The sequence below is a fragment of the Lycorma delicatula genome, chromosome 5 (genome assembly GCF_047948215.1).
Source record: "Lycorma delicatula isolate Av1 chromosome 5, ASM4794821v1, whole genome shotgun sequence".
In the NCBI taxonomy this organism is placed as follows: Eukaryota; Metazoa; Arthropoda; class Insecta; order Hemiptera; family Fulgoridae; genus Lycorma; species Lycorma delicatula.
In genome coordinates this window covers 16,521,896-16,544,260 of record NC_134459.1, presented here as the reverse complement: position 1 = coordinate 16,544,260, position 22,365 = coordinate 16,521,896, and the positions used below count along the sequence as shown (strand labels likewise).

The 22,365-nt window shown below is 34.3% G+C and overlaps 1 protein-coding gene across 2 annotated transcripts in view; it reads right to left on the bottom strand.

Annotated features, from left to right (window-relative positions):
- The window catches only part of LOC142325835 (retinol dehydrogenase 14-like), a 69,203-nt gene extending 48,845 nt beyond the window's left edge, over positions 1 to 20,358 (bottom strand). The window contains exons 1-4 of one of the 2 annotated variants that reach the window (XM_075367857.1): positions 20,246 to 20,358; positions 18,656 to 18,821; positions 10,976 to 11,083; positions 224 to 392 (exon numbers count right to left, since the gene is read on the bottom strand). In XM_075367857.1, coding sequence (XP_075223972.1) covers positions 224 to 392; positions 10,976 to 10,978 — 172 coding nt within the window. In that variant the 5' untranslated portion in view covers positions 10,979 to 11,083; positions 18,656 to 18,821; positions 20,246 to 20,358. Of the gene's footprint in view, positions 1 to 223; positions 393 to 10,975; positions 11,084 to 18,655; positions 18,837 to 20,245 lie in introns of both variants that reach the window. The other variant, XM_075367858.1, reaches the window with a different exon arrangement.
- Between the last annotated feature and the right edge of the window lie 2,007 nt (positions 20,359 to 22,365).

The window sequence follows — 22,365 nt, the reverse complement described above, 5'->3', positions numbered from 1 at the left end:
AACCAATTATGGATGAACATACCCTCAATTTGGGATCTGGCTGAATAGCCAATTGTTCAACTGGATACTTCAGTACATAATTCTGGAGCATGGACCATGGGTTTCTTTACGGAAATGTAAGTGTGTTGGATGGTTATTAAGTATCTGGAGAAAAGGCAATTTGTAGCAAATACTTGAACTGATTAATATAAAATTCAATATAATGATATAAATAGTTACTTACCTTTTAATCTTTTGTCAAGTTCTTTAACAAACATCATGTTAGCAAGTTTGCTTTGTCTATAAGCTACTTCTGGTATATATGATTTATCCAGGTTAAGGTCTTCTTTATGAATTTCTCCTTTTGCATAGGCAATATCAGAAAGCACAACAAACCTACTTGGTGCAGATTCCTACAAATAAAACAGAACAATGTTAAATTAAAAGTCCTTAGTCAGACACTTTATGCACTATGAAATACTTACGGGAATTTTTACTTTCTATAGAAATAAAAACCTTACTTTTTGTGACCACTATAATATGACAATGAAATCAACAGAGAAATTTTGAAACACTTGCTGAAAGACATTTTTAATTCTTTTCATTTTTTTAAATTTAAAAATTCATTTACAAAGGAGAATAGTGAAAATAAAATTCTAAGATTTTATCCATTAAATTTATGTGATGCTTTTTTCAAAAAAAAAAAAAAAAAAAAAAAAAAAAAAAAAAAAAAAAAAAACATTGTATGAAAAAACAAATTTCCAGGTTTACCCATTACTGGTAAGTAATGGTTGTTGTTTTATTCTCTTCTGATGTTTTTCATCCTCACTATTTCAGTTATACAAAAGAAAAAAAAAATTATTCAATTAAGTCAAATATTTAAAAATTATTATGCATTCTTCCGCATTTACTTCACATACTGCCAAATTTTTTTACAAATTGAGTACAAAGCCAAGGAGCAATACATTTGAAACAAAATTGATGATGCATCTTCTAGGCATGACCGAGGATCTAAAATAAAATTTGTAAAATTACTAAAACATTCTTATATGCACTATCTTATACAGAAAATTTCACTAATGGGTGAAAACCTTTCCTCATTCAGTTTCTATGTATGCCATACTTGCCAAGGCATACATAGACAAGCCTATGCTATGCTTGTGGATACCATAAGTTTTCTGAAGACAAAATTCAAACATTTTTTTAATAGAAGAGAAGATTTGGAAAATTTTGTGAAGGCAGCAGCATATCTACAAAGTTTTAGAAAAATATTTCAACGGAAGTTAAATGAATTTCAAAGAAACTCTGCACTGAACATTTAAAGGCAAGTTTTACGGGGAGGCAATTATTATTAAGTTTTAAAAGAGATTCATTAATATTTAAAAAATCAACAAGTTCTATACCAACATGTTTATCATTGATATGTGATAAATTTATATTTAAAATATGTGACTGTTGATTCATTCCTAATCAAAATGCAGATTATACATCAATGCATTTTGAATTGCTATAAGAAACAACAATCAATAAAATAATTTGTTGTGATAAGAACAGGTGGCTGTGATATGTAAAAGTATATCAAGATGATTTATAAAGGTAAACAGCAGCAAATTACAACTGTGTGTCATTTTCAGAGGTAAAACTGTTTCAAAAATTAAAACAGAAAAGACAGAGCTAATGAAAAGGGCTGACTGGACAATTTTGTTATTCTGGACTGGATTTTGTGTGCCTGTTAAAATAAAAAAAAGCAATGCTGAATGAAAAAAGCAAAAAGGTTCTTGATAATTTTTATAGACACAATATAAATGAAGTAACCAAAGCGCTCTGTAGTGTTGCAACATACATCAAGTAATGTTATACTAGATCAATAGGTTTAACATCTATGCTATAATGCTCAGAAGCTTGTATTAAGTTGTTCTAGGCCAATATAAAGATTCTACAGGTGTCCCATATAAAACACAACCCACCTATGTCATTAGGTATATTTAAATAAAAAAGGCATTTGCAAGTTATTAAATTAAATATTTAATTTCCAAACTTTCTAATACCTTAAATTGTAGAGTAAATGCTGGAAGTGGTCGCCATATTCATGAATATGTGCTCCACCCTTTTCACTGTGTTTCTTTGCAACTGTTTTTAGAGTTGTGGGTTGATACTGACCTTCAGTTGTTCAATTGTTGTAGTTTGTTGGTGTAGGATTTTTCTTTGAAGTAACCACAAGAAAAAATCTGGCGCAGCCTAATCTGGAGATCTTTGTGGTCAGAAGCCACAACCACTAACACGGTCACTAAAGAATTCATTAATGAAATCAGAAGTTGAATAATTGTAATGTGATGTCATGTTGGATCCAGCAGTATTGATCTTCCTTAACCAAGAGTGCAATGATTTGCAATAAAATATTCTGATATTTTTCTGCAGTAAAGTGTACTCTAAGAAAAGAGGACCAATAACTTTATTTGTGGTATTGCACCTATATCCCCAATTTCTGCGGGTGCAATTGTGTTTCACGACATGCATGGGGATTTTCAGCATTCCAAATCCTTCGGTTTTGACTGTTTAAGTAGCCGTCCATATGAAACCAAGCCTCATCTGTGAAAAAAATTGAGTTCATAACATGAATATCCTCATGTACAAATTGATTAAACCAATGACAATATTCTAGCCGTTTTTCTTTGTGGATCAAGATGTTGATGAACTGTTTGAATTTGATATGGTCATTAAGTTTAATTCTTTGTTGCCTGATGAACGGTTGATTTTGGCAAATTAATTTCAACTGACAAGTGACTAATTGATTTTCTTTTTGTGAGGCAGTTAACCAGTTTTTGATTTCAGTGACTGTGTCTGTATTCAACATCGTTATTCATTTTTTGTGTTCCTTATTATTAACAGAACCTGTAATTTACCTACTAACTACAAAACATGTCTTGTTAGGTGCTGATTTATAACAGTAATTACCGAAAAAAGATTCTTGCACTGCAACCAGTGATTGCATGCTAAAGTATAATTCAAAAAATAAAAACACGTTCATCTTGTGAAAACACCATATTCTCTCTAACGATGCACTGAGCATTATGATTGCTTTGTTATGACTATCAGTAGTAGTCTACTGCGTCGGTGTGATGTTCACTTGTTGGACGAGTCCATTTCAGTAAAATGTAGGTGAGTTATTAGGCAGTTAATTCAAATATTATACAAGGGTATAATAATTAAATAAAGAAAATGCTTAATACAGGGAATTGACACTTTTGTAAGCATTAGTTGGCAACCTTATGAAGAATGTTAGTCAGCTGTTCGATTAATATTTATGTAAACATAACTTCTAAAGACTTAGTTAAGATAGCATGTCTACTCGAAGAAAGTATTTTTGAAGAACAGCATTCTGTGATCCAATTTTTACTTTTGGAAAGCGTACAACCATCACTTCCCAACTCCACAGGGAGAAGACACCAACCTTGTGATGTTACTGGATGCCACACTGCCCCCTTCATTCTGAGCCCTGAGAGGCTTTGCCGGAGGTTCTCTTTAGACCCTCTAACTGATTACATCTCACAGTCATCAGCCATGCCTCAGTCATGATGCCACCGATGAAAATGCCTCGGCAGACATTTTCATCAGTAAAATACAAATCAAATTTTGCCTTCACATAGGCCTCAAACAGACATTTTCACATCCGACCTAACATGATTCCCTCAAACTAACTGACTGAAACCGTGGAAGCATGAACCCTGTTCCTAGTCCAGATTTGACAGCACTGTTTGCGACTATGAATGCCTCAGAAAACAAACGAGTTGAAGATTAAATCAGTGCTTCACTCATACCAATTAAAATTATGTTTTATACAACATAGAAATTCAGACCTACACCCAAATAAGTCGACCAATTTAGGTCACGTAACAAGGGGAATATAACCTCATTCTGGTCTGCGCAGGAGCCGGGGGACAAACCCCGCATCCCCAACCTGGTCCTATCATGGAGTCTCACGTGCCATTCCCAAGTCACAACCAGGACCGCCACCGGTGAAATGGAGTCATACCCCCAGTCGCGCACGGGCTAACATACCCTGGGATTGTGGCTGCCCCCACCAGTGGGAACCCCAAATCGAATCACAAACAACACCAATATAACCATGGCACAATGTCAATGTGCTTAACTTCAACCAATCCAATGCCTAGGCCGGAAACCTAGCCATCTGGGATCCTACCATGATCGATTAAACTCCCTCTGCAGACCTAAATACCACAAGGGCGCAAAGAAAACCAGCTACTATAGACCACTCCTTGCGGATCATCCAGTTAATACAGAGATCCAGAAAGGAATGTATTCTCTCAAGTTCCCTACAGTTCATGCATGTTCAATCTCGTATCGGGGACAGACGTAGAGGACATGGTCCACTGTATCATCAGTCCAACAATCCAGGCATTGACTTGAATCCACCAAATGAAACCTAGAGAAACTGTGTGATATACTGATTGAGGGAGAATCCAATCGCAGCTAAATCAGACACTATATCATGTGTGTAGTGAGCTGTGGGGGATTCATCCCATCTGACCTGCCAAGATGCAAGGCCTCAGTCTTCAATCTCCTGCTTCAGTTCTGATGTCAATAGGTTATTTACCTTAGAAATGTAGCGTTCCTAACATTCATTAACAAAGATATCTATTGGTTTGACTCCAGCTATAACACAGACTGCCTCCTACAAGACTGCCTATAACAGCCAGGAAGAGAAGTAGCTGGGCATGCAGCAAAATGTCTGCACAATACCTAAAAGCCATGTAGTGAGCCCAGACAGGCATAGCATACAGCATTATAGCTTTGCTGACACCTTTGTAAAGGGTACGCATGGTACGGTAATTCAACTCCCAATTGAGTACAGATACAAAAATGCATCAGTGGCCTTTTTTGCTACATACTGTAGATGTTCCTTGAACCGAAAATTCTCATCACGGATAACACCCAGGTATTTTTGAGCCGTAATGTACCAAATGGGAAGACCAGCATCTGAATTCGGATTTGTTGAGAAGCAGCCAGTCAGCCCTTAACCAATATGATTGTGGTTTTCTCTGGGCTGAAAATCATCTTATGTTGCAGACTCCACAGTCAGAGTGTCTCAAAAGCATGAGCAGCTCGTTACTAACTCCTTATGTGAATCCCCTTCAATCAGTAGTAGCGCGTCGTCAGCATAAGTGACGACACGACAACCATATCGCAATCTTAAATGCAACATGGAATTGAATTCTATGATCCAAAGAAGAGGAATCAGAACACTAGCCTGAGGGAATCCTTTGTTAAGGTCTTGCGAACCTCCGAGCCGCCATCATGCAAGGAAACGGTTTGATGGCTGAAGTAACTTGAGAGCACTTCTAATATATTTAGTGTAAACTTACGCTTCTGTATCTGAAACAAGGCAGAAGGCAATCATAAGTTGTTAAATGCCCCAGATTTGTCCAGAAAAATCCCTAATACATATTTATATGTACTAGAGGAACCTATATCCATCACCTTTAGTATGGCATCCTCAGTGCTCTTGTCCGGTCAGAAACCATACTGGTTGTCCATTAGCAAATGATCGGTGGCCAATCGAACAATGAAACACAAATATAGGACCTTCTCAAAAACCTTGCCAATTGCAGGCAAGAGCGTTAGTGGATGGTAAGAAGAACAGTAGGATCTTTGTCATCACCTTTGAACAACACTAAGTCTCCACGCTTGCAACACACAGAATGTGGCCAGCAAAGAGCAACCTATTACATATTCTAGTTAGAGGACCAAGGACTACCAGAAGCGCTCGGACGAGGAGCTCCACTGTGATACAATCATATGCAGGGGTCTTGTGTCGTCCTATACTAAAGATCACTTGGTGCACCTCCGCCTCAGTGATCTCAGAAGGTTGTAAGTCGGTCTCGAAAATCGTGACTTCCCGTCTGACACGCCAGTGGTATGAAACCTCATCCACCATAGTGTCATCCAGGAGTAAATCATTCAGCAAAATATTAAGGACACGGTCCTTATGAATTACCATACCCTTGCGGGTTGATAAAGCTGACAATAGGACATCTTACCTGTGTTTATGTCCAAGGGTCTCTATTCCCTTGCTCCTGAATGAAGAAGACCAGGAATTACGGTTGGAGGACCTAATGCAATGAAAGTACCTGGCCCTCCTTCTGCAGTAATCTGCAGTTAGGGCTGCACGCCAATCAGGATCACCTTCTCATTGCACAGCCCTACTGAGTCAATTCACAGACTGCCTCACTGCTGTCACATTCTGAGACCCCCAACCAGATATAAGTTCCTGGCCAGTGCCTCTAGGAATGGTGGCTTCAGCTGCCGCCACCACAGCAAAAGTGAAATTTTCTATCAGGGCATCTAATTTTTTTTGTTTGTGGGTGAAAAACGCAGGGCATCTAATGGCAGGCTATCAAGGTCTCGAGAAAAATCTCCAGTCTGGATTCCAACAAAGAGGAGAACTTCGGCCAGACTGCCTTCCCATGCAGGAAGTGTCCCTCATGGCCATCACGCTTCTCATCTGCTATTTCAAAACGTAATCAACCAATGATTGCTAGAATAATCGTTAACCACAGACCAGTCAAGGATTCTGCCAGGGATGTCCCTACCAATGGTGACATCAATATTTGTATCTAAAAAGGCCCTTTGTCCATTAACCATACCAGCATAAGTGGCCAACTGGTCTGCAATATTAAAGACCTCAAAATTTTGCTGCATGATGAAACTATCAATTAAGCCGCCGCCATGATCAGTGATCCCACTGTGCCAGAAAAGCGACTTTGCATTAACATTGGCACCAATTAGGATTGGACCATTCCTACAATACGAAGGATCCTATCCTATCTTGCTAGATGTTCCTCAGTGGGATCCATGTATTGGAAATATGAACTAACAACTGTTAGGTTCTGTCTGGTGAATGGCAAGTCTGACTACAATATGATGCACATCAGATACCTGCCATATAAAGACACTATCAAGCGACTTCCTGCAGCACAAAATAGCAGACATACAGGTGTGCCCTAAAAAAAACCTTTTCCAGCTGTGAAAGCCTGGCAGATCGCCCTTAATTACATATGCGTGCTGCAGAAGGACAACATTGAGGCTCTCTACAACTTCACCTAACTCAACCTGGACTACATAAGCACTCTGGGTATTTAGTTGACTGAACCTAACCAGCTAATGAATTAAAGTATAGAACAACAACCCTTACATAACAGCCCCACTCCTTACTAACCTGGATGCTGATGATTCTTGTGCAACCTCTTACAATTAGCACAGGCCAGAGCCTCAGACCTATGTGAACAATTGTCATGCTTGTGGCCCTCCTTGCCACAATCGGCACACACCAAGGCAAACTTACAAAATTTAGCCCTGTCACACCATATCTGCAGCACTTGAAACATCTTTGGACATCCACATACTCTTTTAGCCGGCAGGACCCTAAATCAATAAATAGTCTGCCTGCAGATGTATATTTTTGAAAGAGACCAGAACCTACTTTAAAGACTCCATGATATTTCTGGATATCACGCCTACCTATTTTAAAGACCAACCTGCAGTCCTTCATCCAAATCACTGTTCTGCTCCCTAATGAGGGACAAGACATCTTCATTGGCAAGGTTACGGTTAATATCATAGACTATAATGCAGGGCCTATGCATTCTCTTCGGGTCTATTTTTACATTTAATTGCTTAACCACGTGGAATCTCTAATTGCTTGAATGGTCTCTGTATCATCCGCTACCACAACTAATCCCTTGCCGGTCTCTTTAATGTTCCTTATTTTAAGACCTTTCCAGTCACCCTGAAGGGCAACCTGGCGGTCTTTCTTCAGCTGACTGCTGGACAAAGTTGAGCCCTTTGCTCTTCTGACAAATGCAACCTCAGGTTTCTTTGACTGGCTGGTTTCACGTCTGCTGCCTACCACCTCAGCATACCTACACGGCTGCATTGGGGCCGGGGCCGGGGCTATTTTATGAACTGCAGTTACCTCCTTAGGTTTTGAGGAGAGATTTTCGAAACTATCAACGAGAGCTGTGAAAGCCGCTTGGAAGAATTCGAGATGAGGCAATAATCTCCTCTTGGTAGCTGCACTGGTACACTTTGGGTTTGCTAGATACAAACACAAGTCATCTAGTTCTGCCAAAACATCATGGGACAATGGGGCAGAGATGCCAGGCCTGCCCCTGGGTTGTGAAAACTCTTCAATGAGTGGGTTCATACCCTCCCAGGTGGTCACCCCTACATCCACTTCTGAACCATTATTATCAAGACCCAGTATTTGAGGAAGTCAAAGGAAAAAGCTCCAGCCCCCTCCACCAGCTAGGCTTCTTACCTATCTCTCTAAAGTCAGTCATGGTTGGAGATTCCCTGACCTAACAGTATACAAACAAAGTGCTTGCTGTATTCTTTCAGTTATATATAAATTAATTCATTATAAATAATATTTGAAGATACATATTGGGCAGATATATTGTGCACAAGTCCACAAGCCTGACGACTACCCACAGCAAGCCGGAGACCATCTGTATTCTCCTGTCACTCTTTGTACCTCTTTGCCGCTAGTCTGAAGGAGCAATTTTCAGAAAGTATTGCTATATCTAGATTACAATGAGAAAAAGTGAGTCATTGTATTTATGTTTCTTCAATTTGCCAATTTCTGGATTAATATTACAGGAAAACAAACTTCAATATTTTCAACATTAACTTCAGGAAGGTAATTTCTCTAACAGCATTGGTGGGAAAAACATAAGCATTGGTGGCATAAGAGAGCTGTTTATTAATGGCAGAAAACTTTCTACCACTAATAAAATTTTGTTTTATGACAAAATTTTAAAAAATTGGTTGATGAAAAAAATCTAGGACAAATTTACAATTGTGATCAGACAGGTCTGAATTTCAGAATGCCTCCAAACAAAAGCTTAGCTAATACTAAAAAAAAATAAAGAGTCCTGGATTTTAAAAAAGATTTTACATTTTTATCTTACTCAAATGCATCCAAAAATTACAAATTACAGCTTCTTATAGTAGGAACGTCTACAAAAGCCCAGGACTTTAAAAAATAACTCGTAAAGGAACACCTTGTTATTTGAAAGCCTTGTTGTTTGTTATTCTAGTCAAAAAATGCTTTGATAGATTAAAATATTTTTAAGGCCTGATTTTTCAATGAATTTGTGATATGAGCTAAATGTCTCTAAATAAAAGAAAAACTATCTCAGAAGGCATTCCTTTTAAATGATAATGGTCTATTACAACCAGATGAGGAAGTGATGAGCAAAGATGATATTAAAGTAATATTTCTGCCACCAAACATCACTAGTCTTATTTAGTCTATGGACCAAGGAGTCATTGCAGTACTTAAGGTCTACAAATGAAAGATTGTTATGCATAAGGTGGGAATAGATACTCTAACTTAACATAAAAGATGACTTTATCGGATAACAGATGCTAGAGGTGAAATTAAAATAGAAATCCCAAAAATGCTATGGAAAAGCATTATTTCTGCTCAAGAGACAAATATAACTATTTGTGAAGGTAATTTACATATAATGACTTCATTACTTTAGTACAAAAAAAATGTAAGGTTGCAAAAACTCAACTAAAGAAATTAAGGAATGGCTAAATTCTGATGACAAAGAAAAAATTACTGATGATGACAAAATAAGAATGTGGATCACAAGCAAAAGTGACAGAAGAAGTGGAGATGAAGATGAAGCTGACCAACAGCACAAAATTAATGCACTCGGATGGCTTTATGTTCTTAGAAAACACATTAAGTTACATAGGACAGCATTCTGACAAGATGCCAAATGGTATTTTATTTCTTTAAAAGATCTAGTTATACTACAGCGTAAATTATAGTACACTGTTTAAAAAAAATGTATTATTAAGTTTACTATTCTATTTATGTAATTTATTACAGTCAATCATTAAGAAACATATAAAAAATATCATTTACTACTAAATTAATTAAACATGCCTTTTGTAATATTGGTGGCTTAACAATATTTACAGTGGAGGAGGAGTTGGAGGAGGAGGAGATGGAAGAAGAAGATGATGGAAATAATTTATATATTCTACTTTTTAAATGTGGTTAAATCTTGATTTTTATGGTTTATTTTAGTTAATTAACTTGAAAAGACATTTGGAAGAAAATAATTGATTAATCTAGTGTTATATTTCAAAACTTTGAAGTGCTTGCAAGTTTCTATGTGCTGTTCCCAATGGATGTTGTCTTTACCTTCTACCCCATTATACTCGAATAAAATAGTCTGGTTTAGGAAGTTAGAAGATTCTCAATGTTGCTTTCTATTGTTTACTTTCAAAAGTAAAATAGTTGCCAAAAAAAATTTCATAAAAATTTTTATGAAATAATAAATTATATCTGAAAATACAGTAGAACAACTCTGACACCATAATCACATTATTACTAAAAATTATTGACACAAGCCTATCACATCAAGTTATTGCATCCTTAACGAATTTCAATAGGTTTTCAAGAAGTTGTTATTGACATTCTTTCACATGACTAAAAATTCTAATTAATAATAATTAAAGATGTTATATTTTTAATTTACTTATGAAACAAGATGATATCCTGAAGGTAAGACCACACTTATATGAATAGTGTATGGTGAGTTACTACAAAACACAAGTGCTTCTGCAGTAAAAGGAAGTATTCATATTGGTTTAAGAATGTTTATAAAATAATCAGTGATTATTACCATTTATTACCAGCCATTCAATAAATGACTATTACCATTTATTGAATAACTACTGATGACCCACATCTCTACTAATTGTTGGAATTATTCACAAAAATCATCGACTAAAATACAGAACCAATTTTTGGTTTTAATCTTTAATGTTTTTCAAAAGTTTACTTCAATTAAAAATTGTATAATTAATATTGATATAAATTTGTTTGATAATTCATTCATTTTAATTCATCTATTAACATGTAATCTTGATACTAAATGATAATTCTACTCACCATTTTTAAACTTTTCAACAAAATCTCTTATTGATTGCTTTGATGCTAAATCACATTTCCGACAATAGATATATTTTATTTTGTTTCCATAACTATACTTTCCCGAACCTAATGATAAAAGATAAATTAATGTATGTAGTGGTATTTTTTTTTCAAATAGTTTAATTCAAGATATTATACAGAATACCATTTTAATACAAATAAATCATTTTAAGAAACGTTTATTCATTACTTAAGAGAACTTTTTTTTTAGAAAAATCACAAAAGTAAAAAAAAGAACACCATGACACTAAATAAATATTCTTTAGTTCATTACAGAATAACAAAAGGAAAGATTACAAATTAAACCAATTTAATTACTGAAATGCACTTCAACATTTTAATGTTCTGATATTTATTAATTTGCACATATTCAAGCTTTTTTTTTTTTTTAATGATTAATGAGATCGAAGCTTGTATATCAGAATATGGCATGGAAGGTCATATGAAAAATGGTAAGCATTTCCAGAATTTGAAAACCTTTGATTTTCTAAATAAAAATTTAGTAGAAAACTGTTTCCATTATATATTACATTTATCTGAAAAAAGCATACTAAAAAAAAGATCATGCAAAAGCTTTACATTACTGTATGATAATGTAAAATGAAATGAATTTGAATTATTAAAAGCATTGGTAGTATTCATTTTTTCTTAATGAACAGATGCATCTTACTCTGGTATCAAGCTTCAATCTAGGAATTTCTTATCAATAAAAAGTTATTGCATAATAACTTTCTTTTTATTGAAAGCTTTGAAATACAAATAAGAAAAACCTAACAGGTAACAATCTAATACATATATCTGTGCTAAAGTATCATTTTAAAACTGAATTAATGATAATTACCTGGGATCTGAAGTAGAAATATTTTGCCAAACCCAAAGACTTGGTACCAATGTAAGATAAACTTGTTTGTCCAGCAGTTAATATTACAAAAATGCTTTTAAAAATTGATATTCATTACATTTTACATTACCATATACTATGGCTTTTTATAATGCATATTGCATAATTTTACTGCCCATATATAGAGATTCAGAAATATATTTAAAAAATCCTTTTATATATATTTTTTATACATCTGAATTTGACAGAATAAGTCAAATAACTTTTTCAGTAACACAAAAGACTGCTGTAAAATATTTTTTGAAAGAATATAAATTATATATATAATAATATATATATTAGAATTTTATTAAAATTGACATCCAGAATACTAATAAATATATATATATATAAAAAGGAAATACATGCAGAGAAACTTATGTTTTTTACTAGTGAATAATTTCAGTTTTTTAATTAAAGAAAAATATTTTTACATTAAATAATATTTTTATTGCATTTTTGCTTCTTGTTGGATGCAAATTCAGAGCCTCTCCTCAAAGCTCTGCACGGCTTTCTCTAACATTTCATTCAACACAGCTTCAATTTCTTGATAAATGGAAATTTTCAGGTCTTCGATTGTGTGTGGTTTGTTCATCTACAATCTTGATTCAGGTAGCCCCACAAAAAGAAGTTCCAAATTGATAGATTGGGAGAGTGTGGGGACCAAAAAACATCTTTGAATTGTGAAATGACATTCCAGGAAACATTTGTCACACTACTTCAATCAACGCACTTGGCATGCGAGCTATGTCACCATCCTGTTGGAACCACATTTCTCTCATGATCACCCAATGCCTTTCCAGTTCTGGACACAGGAACTTGTTTAACATGTCAGTGTAGTGCACTTACGTCACTGTAACTGTGGTTTCCCCCTTCAAAAAAGGAAGGACCAAAAATCCCTATCTTGAAGAAACCGCACCACACTGTTACTTTTGAGTTATGGAGAGGTTTTTGGTGTAGTTCATGTGGGTTCTCCGACGCCTGGTACTGACAGTTCTGTATATGAACATAGCCATCCAGATGGAAATAGACTTTGTTACTCATCATTATTAGGGTGTTTGCATCTTCTATAATAATGGCGTTCATTATGCCACAAAATCCCTTTCAGTTAGCTGCTGTACAATCATTATTTACGTGATCTCAAATTTCATTTGAGATCACTTGAGATGTAAGATGCAATGTGATGTACCCAGTGCTACAGCCTGCCACCAAGTGAATCGTTTCGGACTAGCAAGAACTACTCTTCTCACTCTGTCTAGGTTTTCCAGAGTTCAGACTATATGGAGAAGGCCAGGTGGTCTTTTCTTCATCACAGATCCAGTACTTCTGAACACCTCAACCCATTGGAGAATGGTGAATCAATTTGGAACTGCACTTCGATGTTCAACATTAAAATTTCACTGGAAAAGACGTTGAACTGTGACCACAGAATCAGTGTTTCTAAAAAACCTGCTTGACAGCAAACACATAATGTCCTATGCTCCAATGCTCCATAGCCACTGAAACTGCTTAGTCTGAGCTGTCCACCAGAGGTTGTCGAGAGGTTGTCAATATCCCCCACTTGCTGCTGAGTACTAGCAGTTTAAAATACAAGCGTTTCCTCTGCTCCACCCTTCATAAGAGGAGTACATTGTACTCCTCTTCTACACTCTTTAAGAGGTTAGGAATACATTGTTCTTAGCTAAATGAACACGGGTTCTTGAGCTTATTTTCTGTGCAAGTTCTTTCAATCCAAAGATACATAATATATATTACATGCATAAATACATAATATATATATTCATAACACATAATAACTGAATATGATTATAATATAACTGAGGTTAACTGAATATAACCTCTAAACATTCTAAAATGTTAGTTTTTGTTGTTGCTGGAAGTTTAATTATTTAGTGTTTATATTTGTTTATAATTGACATAATTTACAATTAGTGTATAATGTAAAGTGACGGAATTTACTATTTTTATTCAAATATATGGTGATGGCTGAGTGAAAGGTGTCGCTAGACAGGACTCAGGAAAAGCAATGTTACAAAACAATGTTTAAAAGTGTCTTCTGCATAATTTGTGAAAATGCATATTACAGAAGTGATTTTGATTGATTAGAATGGGTTTTATGCTGGTGATTTGGTGGTCTGTCCAGAATATCATAACATAAATATATCCTCTAACATCAACTCAAAAGTATTATCTAATGTAGCTAGAATACTAAAAGCGCACATGAAACTTAATGAGCAACAAAAAAATATGAAAATAACTTGAAAATAGCACATTGCATTATAACACCAAAGGCAGCAAATCTAAGCTGCACGATACAACTATACTGGCCTCGGCTGAAAGGGTAGGTGAATATACAAACTGGAGTTCTTAAATGTTGAATGTACTTTATTCAGTAGAATAAATAATGAACTAAAGGAGAAAAATGATTTACTAAAAGAAAAGATTCAAAGCGAGAAAAATAATATCAGTTTTTTCAAATTATTCATCACACCCAAACAACATATTTCGATTGAAAAAAAGAGCATGCATCTGATATCTTTGTGAAAGTGATTGACAAGTGAAAATAAAAATTCTGCATTTGATCATGTGGTTGGCATAATTCAGTTTAACACCTCATTTCCAGTAAAAATCTGATTTAAAAATTATGGCTCTGTCATTGTTAAGTGTATGAATAAAAGAGATGTATACAAGTGTTAAATGATGAAGTCAGTAGTAATTTTGAGGCCCAATCACAAATCATTATCCACTTTTTATATCAGTTGAATCACAAATGTTAAATTAAAATAGGAAAACTGTCGAAATGTAAATTAACTATTAAGTCTTAAGAATTTGAAGCAAATAAAGTTGGCTTAATATCTTGTTTGCATAACCCTGAAAAAGCTAAAAAAATATACTGTAATATGTTATATTTATTGCTATGGCCAAAACTGAAGAAGAGAGTAAAAACATAGGAAATAATAATAAAAATTTAGAGAACTAAATAAATAATAAAATAAATAAGAAATCTTCTACTAACTCAAAAGAAAAGTTAATACAGCATTGATAGAAAAGGAGAATAAAGATTCCTAAAGCTGCTAGTTTTAACTGATTTTTTAGATTGGATCAACCTTGGCAAATAAAATAACAGTACCTAAAGATGCAAAACTAAAGTTACCAGAATCCAACAATAACCAGTATTCAAATCTGGAGAAACATTTTCAATCACAAAGAACAGACAGGAAAATATTTTTAATCTTCAATACATAAAATTTGAAAAAAAATTATTCATAAAAAATTTTTAAGTTTATTGATGAATGTCAATCAAGAAGACAATATGCTTTTGTTAAAACAAAGACACAAACGATGCTCTAGATAAATTACTAATCTTATTTATGAGAAACTGAACAAGAACCATTAATTGCTACTTTTATCACTCCTGTAAGGGTTTTGAGGAAGTTTTGTATCTTTAAATTACAGAATTCTAGAAAGTTGTTGATGGATGATCGGTATGGTTTTTGCCCAGCAGAGGCATGGAAGATGCAGCATGGCATATGCAGATGATGGGCTTTGGCTGATTAAAGGAGATTGGAAAAATGAGATTGAATTCAGGGTAAGATACTCCAGTTGGGTTCGCAACATAAGATGGTGTTTAGCCTAGAGAAAAAAACAATGATGTTGCTCAAGGGCAGCAGACTGGCTGTTATACAATGAGCTTGTGTATCAATGGCAGAAGTATCTAGGTTGTGGATGCAGAAGTATCTAGGTTGTTATCATTAATGAGAATGTTCGATTCAAAGGCCACTTTTAAAAAACTGTCCCAAAGGCTTATAATGCTTTTTTCAGTGTTTAGAGAGCAGTTCACCCTGATTGGGGGCTTAATTTCAGAACCATCTGTGTTTTTCATAAAGGTGTATCTGGGCTCTTCGAATAAGGTACAAAGATATAGGAATATTTTTTAAGAGCTCAACGTCTCCTATTGTTATTTGTGATTGGACCTTGTAAGACTGTCTCTTGAGAGGCAGTCCTTGTTATTTCTGGTATAAAGCCCATTGGTATCCTTGCAAATGAGCACCAATTATGTTATGATGCCAAAAAGGCAGGCCAGCTTACCTTTGGATGCATAGAAAAAACAGATGAACAAGGTTTCAATTTAAGGCAGGACAGGTGGACTGAATAGTCCAATGGTCCTTACATCCATGGTATTTTTCCTGATGTGAGAAGTACGCAGTTTGTTAGGTGGAGTTTCCTCAACTAGCATATTACACAGTTTCATTCTGGAAATGGTGCTTTTTGAGAGAGATTGGGCAGATTTCGTTTGATTAATTCAGTCTTGTGTTAGGAATGTAGGGCCAATGATAAATGTGTACCATGATTTATTATGTCTACCACAGGTATGAAGCTATGTAGTACAGGTATGTACCTAAGCAGTTATGGAGCTTGCAAGGATCAATTCTGGTTCTGTTCTGCAAGTTAATTGGAAAACCAAAAGGGAAAGGAACATAGCGGTTGGTTTCCTGAGATTCTTAGGCCTGCAGAGGATGGCTGACAGAGTCTGATGTTGTTATGGATTTATAGATAGAATAGCAACCTGGGTGCTTACTTCACCAAGATAGGAATTTTGTGTCGAGCCGAAGTTAGTTGAGACATTCACTGTTAGGCTCAAGAATGTGAAAGGGACATGCAGTGTGGGAGGGTGTAGCCACTGACCTTGCTCCTGAAATCAGAGCAGAGTGAGAAAGGGTATGTTTTCATTAGAGGCTTTTTAAATTTGTGAATCTGTTTCTTAATTTTTAGGTAAATCCAAAGGACTTTGAGTAAAATGAATTATAGGACAAAATTGTCATTGTTGCAGTCAACACTTGTTTTTTTTGTATGACAATAATACATTTGCTGTTTAAAGGCTCAGTCAAGTAATGATCTAAGCGCATAGTGTAATTAAAGTAAGATATGGGAAGAGTTTTTCAGTGTTAGAGGAAGGCACAGAGATCTGCAGATTGGTTAATTAAATACTTGAGGGCTGTAAGGTATGCGGTAGGTGGTCTGGTTGGTAGAAGCCATACAAAGGCAATAGTAAGTTATGTAAATACATTGATGAAAATGTCTGCCGAGGATTTGTATCATGTGACATCCTGACATGAGCAAAACTGACTGACTGTGATGTGTTATCAGGTTTAGATAATTAAAAGATGACCCCCTTAAGTCCAATAGGATTTGAAACGGGTGGGGCGGTGTAACGACCAGGATCATCACAAGGCAAGGTTTGTCTTCCCCTACAGGAGTCAGGATGCCATATTTTTAGACTTGTCTAAAGCCTTCAATACTGTAAATCATAAATCTTGTTCTAAATATTACACAGATACAATATTCAGGGTATGGCATTAGAACTAATTAAAAGTTACTCGTCAAATAAAAAACAATCAACAAAATTTTTTCAAAATATTAACGGCTCTTTAGTTGAAATAATTACTAGTATACCCCAGCTGCTATACTTTGAACACTTTTTTCCCTACTGTATATTATTAATGATATACTGGTTTCATCTGATAATGAAATTATTATTATAACCTATGCATATGATACTGCAGTTCTGACTACAGGTAGACATGGAAATTAGCTACACTAAATATGGATAAAAAACTTAACAAAATACACGAATGGTTATGCATAAATCTACTATCCTTAAATATAAAAAAAACTGTCTACATGACTTTTTGAATATATAGGTAGTGTACCTGTCAGACTTGATATATATATATATATTAAGAAACTGCCCATAAAGAGTTGTATCATATAAATATCTTGGAGTAAATATAAATTTTAACATGAAATGGGGTGTTCATATTGAATACATAATTAAAAAAACAAAATATTTACTTACTTATTTACAAAGTTAAATAGAATATTGCACTGGCGATCAATATTAACAATTTACTATGCCATTTTTCACAGTATAGTAACCCATATGTTACTATACATATTGTTGCATGATCTGAGGCTTATAATAGCCTAAAAGGAATCTTGCAGTCTTCAAAAGAGATTGTTGAAAATTATTAAGAAAAAAAGAGAATGATTTTCAACTACCATTAAATATTATACAAATATTACAATTAGAATCACTTAAATTTCAAACAGAGCAGCATATCTAAAAATTAGTTAATTTTACTAATAAAAGCTAATTTTATTAGTTAATTTTACTAAGTAAAATAATTTTTTAATTATAGTTTTGATACAGTTGTATCAAAAAGTATAATAAATTGCCAAATAACCTAAAAACATAAGATGCTAGCAAAAATATAAACAGATGCAAATTAAGAAATGGATTAAAAGTATATAGATTTGCTGTATGAATTATTTTTTCTAACCAAACTGCTCATAAACAATATACTATGATTTAATTTTATAAGAACTTTTTGTACTTTTATTTATATTGTATTTTCCAGTCCTATGTACAGGTATCATGTTTATCTCTAAAGGAAGTATTAAACTGTACTTGAAATATGTATAATTTATCTCTAGATGTAATAAATAAATAATAATACTAATATAATCCAATTAATGTTGTTGGTATTAAGTAATTCAAAGTTGTAAAAGTGACCAAACTATTCTGGAAATTAATGAAAAAAGGAACTTAAAAATTTGTCTAAATTAAGAAGCTTATAATCTAAATTAATTAGAAGAAATTGAATGTACAGTATAATTACATGCAGAGTATGATATTATTTTATAAGTACAGTTTATAAACAGAAAAAAATTGTTTTTTTAATTAAATACCAACAAACCTGTTCACATTTAGAATTATCTCTACAAGCCATTATTACTTTGGCATTTAATTTTTCCAAAGCTAATGTAGTTGCTCTACCAATTCCTGAGGTAGCTCCAGTTACTATTATTATTTTATCTGATGCATTTTTAATACTGTTATATGGATCACCTCCGAGGAATTCTCTAGAAAAATAACACCTTGTATTTTATTCTTAAAAAATTGAAATAAACTAGAAGTAAAAATTGAAATGATATCTTATAACCTTAGTTGATTCTAAAGTGGATAATGCTCAATTTAATTAATCATAAGTTATATTTCCTATTCAACTCTGAATTATAAATCTTGCAAATTATTAACAAGCTATAATGCAAAGTTACATTAACACTAATTAATATTTTTCATAATGAATGAACACTCATTCATGAATATTAAACATGATAACGAAGACTCATGAATTCAGAAATTCAATTTACACTGAAAACTGATGGCTTTTTAAAAATTTCCTTTCCAATTTTACATACAAATGTTAAGTTTATTTTAGAGTTGATACAGAAAGAAAGATTATATCTATAAAAGTATCAGTAGTCACTATTTTCAATGCTGCTAAGCAATATCTAAAACAGCACATTATAAATGTTTCAGCAAATAGTAATTACAGTTTAAACCAATGAAAAAATGTTACAGACTACAATCCATTTATTTCTACTCACACGACTGTTATCTTTTAAGCATAACTTTATTCTTTTGCCGATTAAAATTAGATCCTCTAATTGGAATGTGTAGGGGCAATGCAACTTTTCATTTGGATGTGGTCAATCGAGTATTAAGTTGTACACAAATGTTTGTTTCCTACTATTTAGGCCTAACAACAAAATAAGGGAAGTAAAATATGTCTTCTTTAAAACGCTAACAAAATGTCTTTTTTGAATTTCCCTATTAGTAACCAAATTTGTTTTAAATTATATATTTAGTAGTCAGAAAACTGAATGGTAATTCTGTAATATAGTAAATGCAGTGAAATGTTTTCGTACATACAGTGAAAATATTTTGCAAGCCGAGTTGAAGGCTGCAAAGTTTAATTCACAAAAAAGGGAAGATAGAAACAAAGCAATTAATATAAATTAATAATTATGAATAAAATTGATCTGGTCATAATTATTAGAAATTAAATTGTTCTGTATGAGATTTCAATACACAAGTATTATTGGTCTGAATTAGTGTTTACAAGATTAAAAAGATAACTTTTATTGGGCAGAAGTAAAGAAATAGTATAATTTTGTAAAACACTAAAAAAACGTTAATAAAAATGCATAAAAAGTGTTATGATTACAGAAAATAGGTACATTTTGTTAAAAAATCATCAAGATTTGTAAAATTAAGTTATAGGTTCTGACCTCATAACTTAGGACACCTAAAAATGCAAATATCTAAACCTAAATTGATTCTTAAATTGAAATGTGGTTTAAGTACCACATACTATAATCTAAGTTATATTTACAATTGTAAATATAATTCATCTCCAGCTGAAATTAACAACTGGGCATTTAAAGAAAAATTACATAACCAAAATAACAAAAAAGCACGTGTAAATTAATCTAAAAATTACTTTACGAGAATCGCTCCACCGAAAGAAGCTCCAATGAAACTGCATATTACTAAAGGTTTAGAAAATTTGGCCATCAAATAAAAACGTGTGAAGATTTGATTGAAAAGTACTCGGTTGATTGGAACGGAACGCAAGGATGTCGGAGGGTGCAATACCCTCCTGCTTTTCGCAGTATACGGACTCGCGTCCTTTGCTGCTGGGTGATTCTAATGGACTGACTATTAATAGTGGCTGACGTTTATTCGTTTTGTGAGGTGTGGATTGCGTTCCGATCCAACGGAGGGTTTGTCGGTAGGGGCCCGACGGAACGATGTGCTAATAACCTTATCTTCCGTGACGCGCTCCATTTCAGTCTAGAGTGGGCTGAAATTCTTCATTTAAGGGGGCGTCCTCTCTTAAGGAAAGGACGCCGGAGGCGATTTTTGGGCTTACACTTTATCATTTATTTTAATTCAATTCAATTTAATTTGGTTTGAATTAATGAAAATGTGATTGGAAGGATTGCTCTGAGGCATTGCGCGCCAGAGCTATCTCAGTCGGTAGGAGTATGGATTCGGGATGATTTGGATATTTGTTTTCATGTCTGCCTCTCTAGTGTTCTTGTTAACCTTGTTACTATCCAGTATGTTCCAGGGGGAACTATACTGGCGAGAGACAGACTGTTGTCTTAATTCGCTTCTTTCTTCAAAGGATGGGTGGGAAGTGAAAAGGTTATGTGGGATCATGGTACCAGCGGTTTTGGCGCGGTTGTTAGTATCGTTAGGATTGACTAGTCTGAGCGGGATATACCTCTATTAAGGATTAGATGTCTGCCCGCCGTAAGGCCAGGCAGGAGAGATATATATAATGCAGGTTGTTTTCGAGCGCCCGTGCGCCGGGGTGGTGATAATTTTGAATAATACGCCCCCCCCCCCTATTATATGTAAACTTTGATTTGATGTAGTTGCTGGTCTAGCCCTAGAAAATATAATGGTCCGCGGAGGGTTACTCGGTTGATTACAAGAGCAACATAACCTTTAACTACCGCTAATAATTTCCTACAACGTTCAGAGATGGTTGATTCGATTTCGATTCGTTTATTCCTCTCTTAATTCCCACTAACTGGCGGAATTACTGTTTAACTGTTTTCCTAAACTATTCTAGTATTTTAACATCATTTTATTGTATTATTTTATGTGCCTTCCTGTTATATCACCTGACTGGTACGTTCAGCGATGCCTGTTTCACCAGGTACGTTATATGTACTCGGAGAAGATGAAATATTTGCAAACGCTCCGGCTTTGGATCTATTCTTGCGATGCTTTGTGCGTAAATAAGCTACCTTTTCGCTTTGAAGCTGTCATATTGGGATGCCCTCTCGTTTCTAATGTAATATCCGCTATCCCATGCGGGAATGAAGAATGATGTATTATATTGCGTTGTCCCTTATATATATTTTTCTATGCTATCATCTGTGCTATTATATTGTATTACTATGTCGCGTAGTATCGGATTATGCCTGCATGCGTCATGCTGGTTATTGTAAATAAGTGTTGCTGTACTTGTTTTTTATACCCAGGGTTAGGATTGTATGATATAATATGATGTGATTATTATCGAATGTTGCTTGATTACTGTACCCTGGCTATTTATGAGTTTACAGTCATCTCCACTATTAGTAATTGACGTATGTAATATTCTTGTGTATTCTAGTATAGTATCTGCTAAACCGTTCGGTGGTGAATAATAATAGTGACAAATTGAGTTGCTACTCATTGTATATAATTATGTATTGTTGTTCCAGGTCGCGGGGTGATGACTTATATCTGCATATGTCATACTGATTGCTGTAAATAATTGTTTGTACATCTTATTCACTGTGTTTAATTCTTTCTTGTACCTAGGACTTGTTATGTTAGGTGTTTTGTTTTATTGTGTACAACCTAATTGGTGTGGCAGAAGGTGCTCGCACCTCCTGGTACACCATATGCACAGCTGCTGGTGAGAGGGATGGACAGACTGGGTTACAGCTCCGGCAGTGTGCGGAAGGAAGAGAGACTGGTATGATACATTGTGATGAGCATAACTAAAAAAAAATAGGGATTGGTGAAAAAAATAAGGTTGCCAGGGGGTTGAAGCGC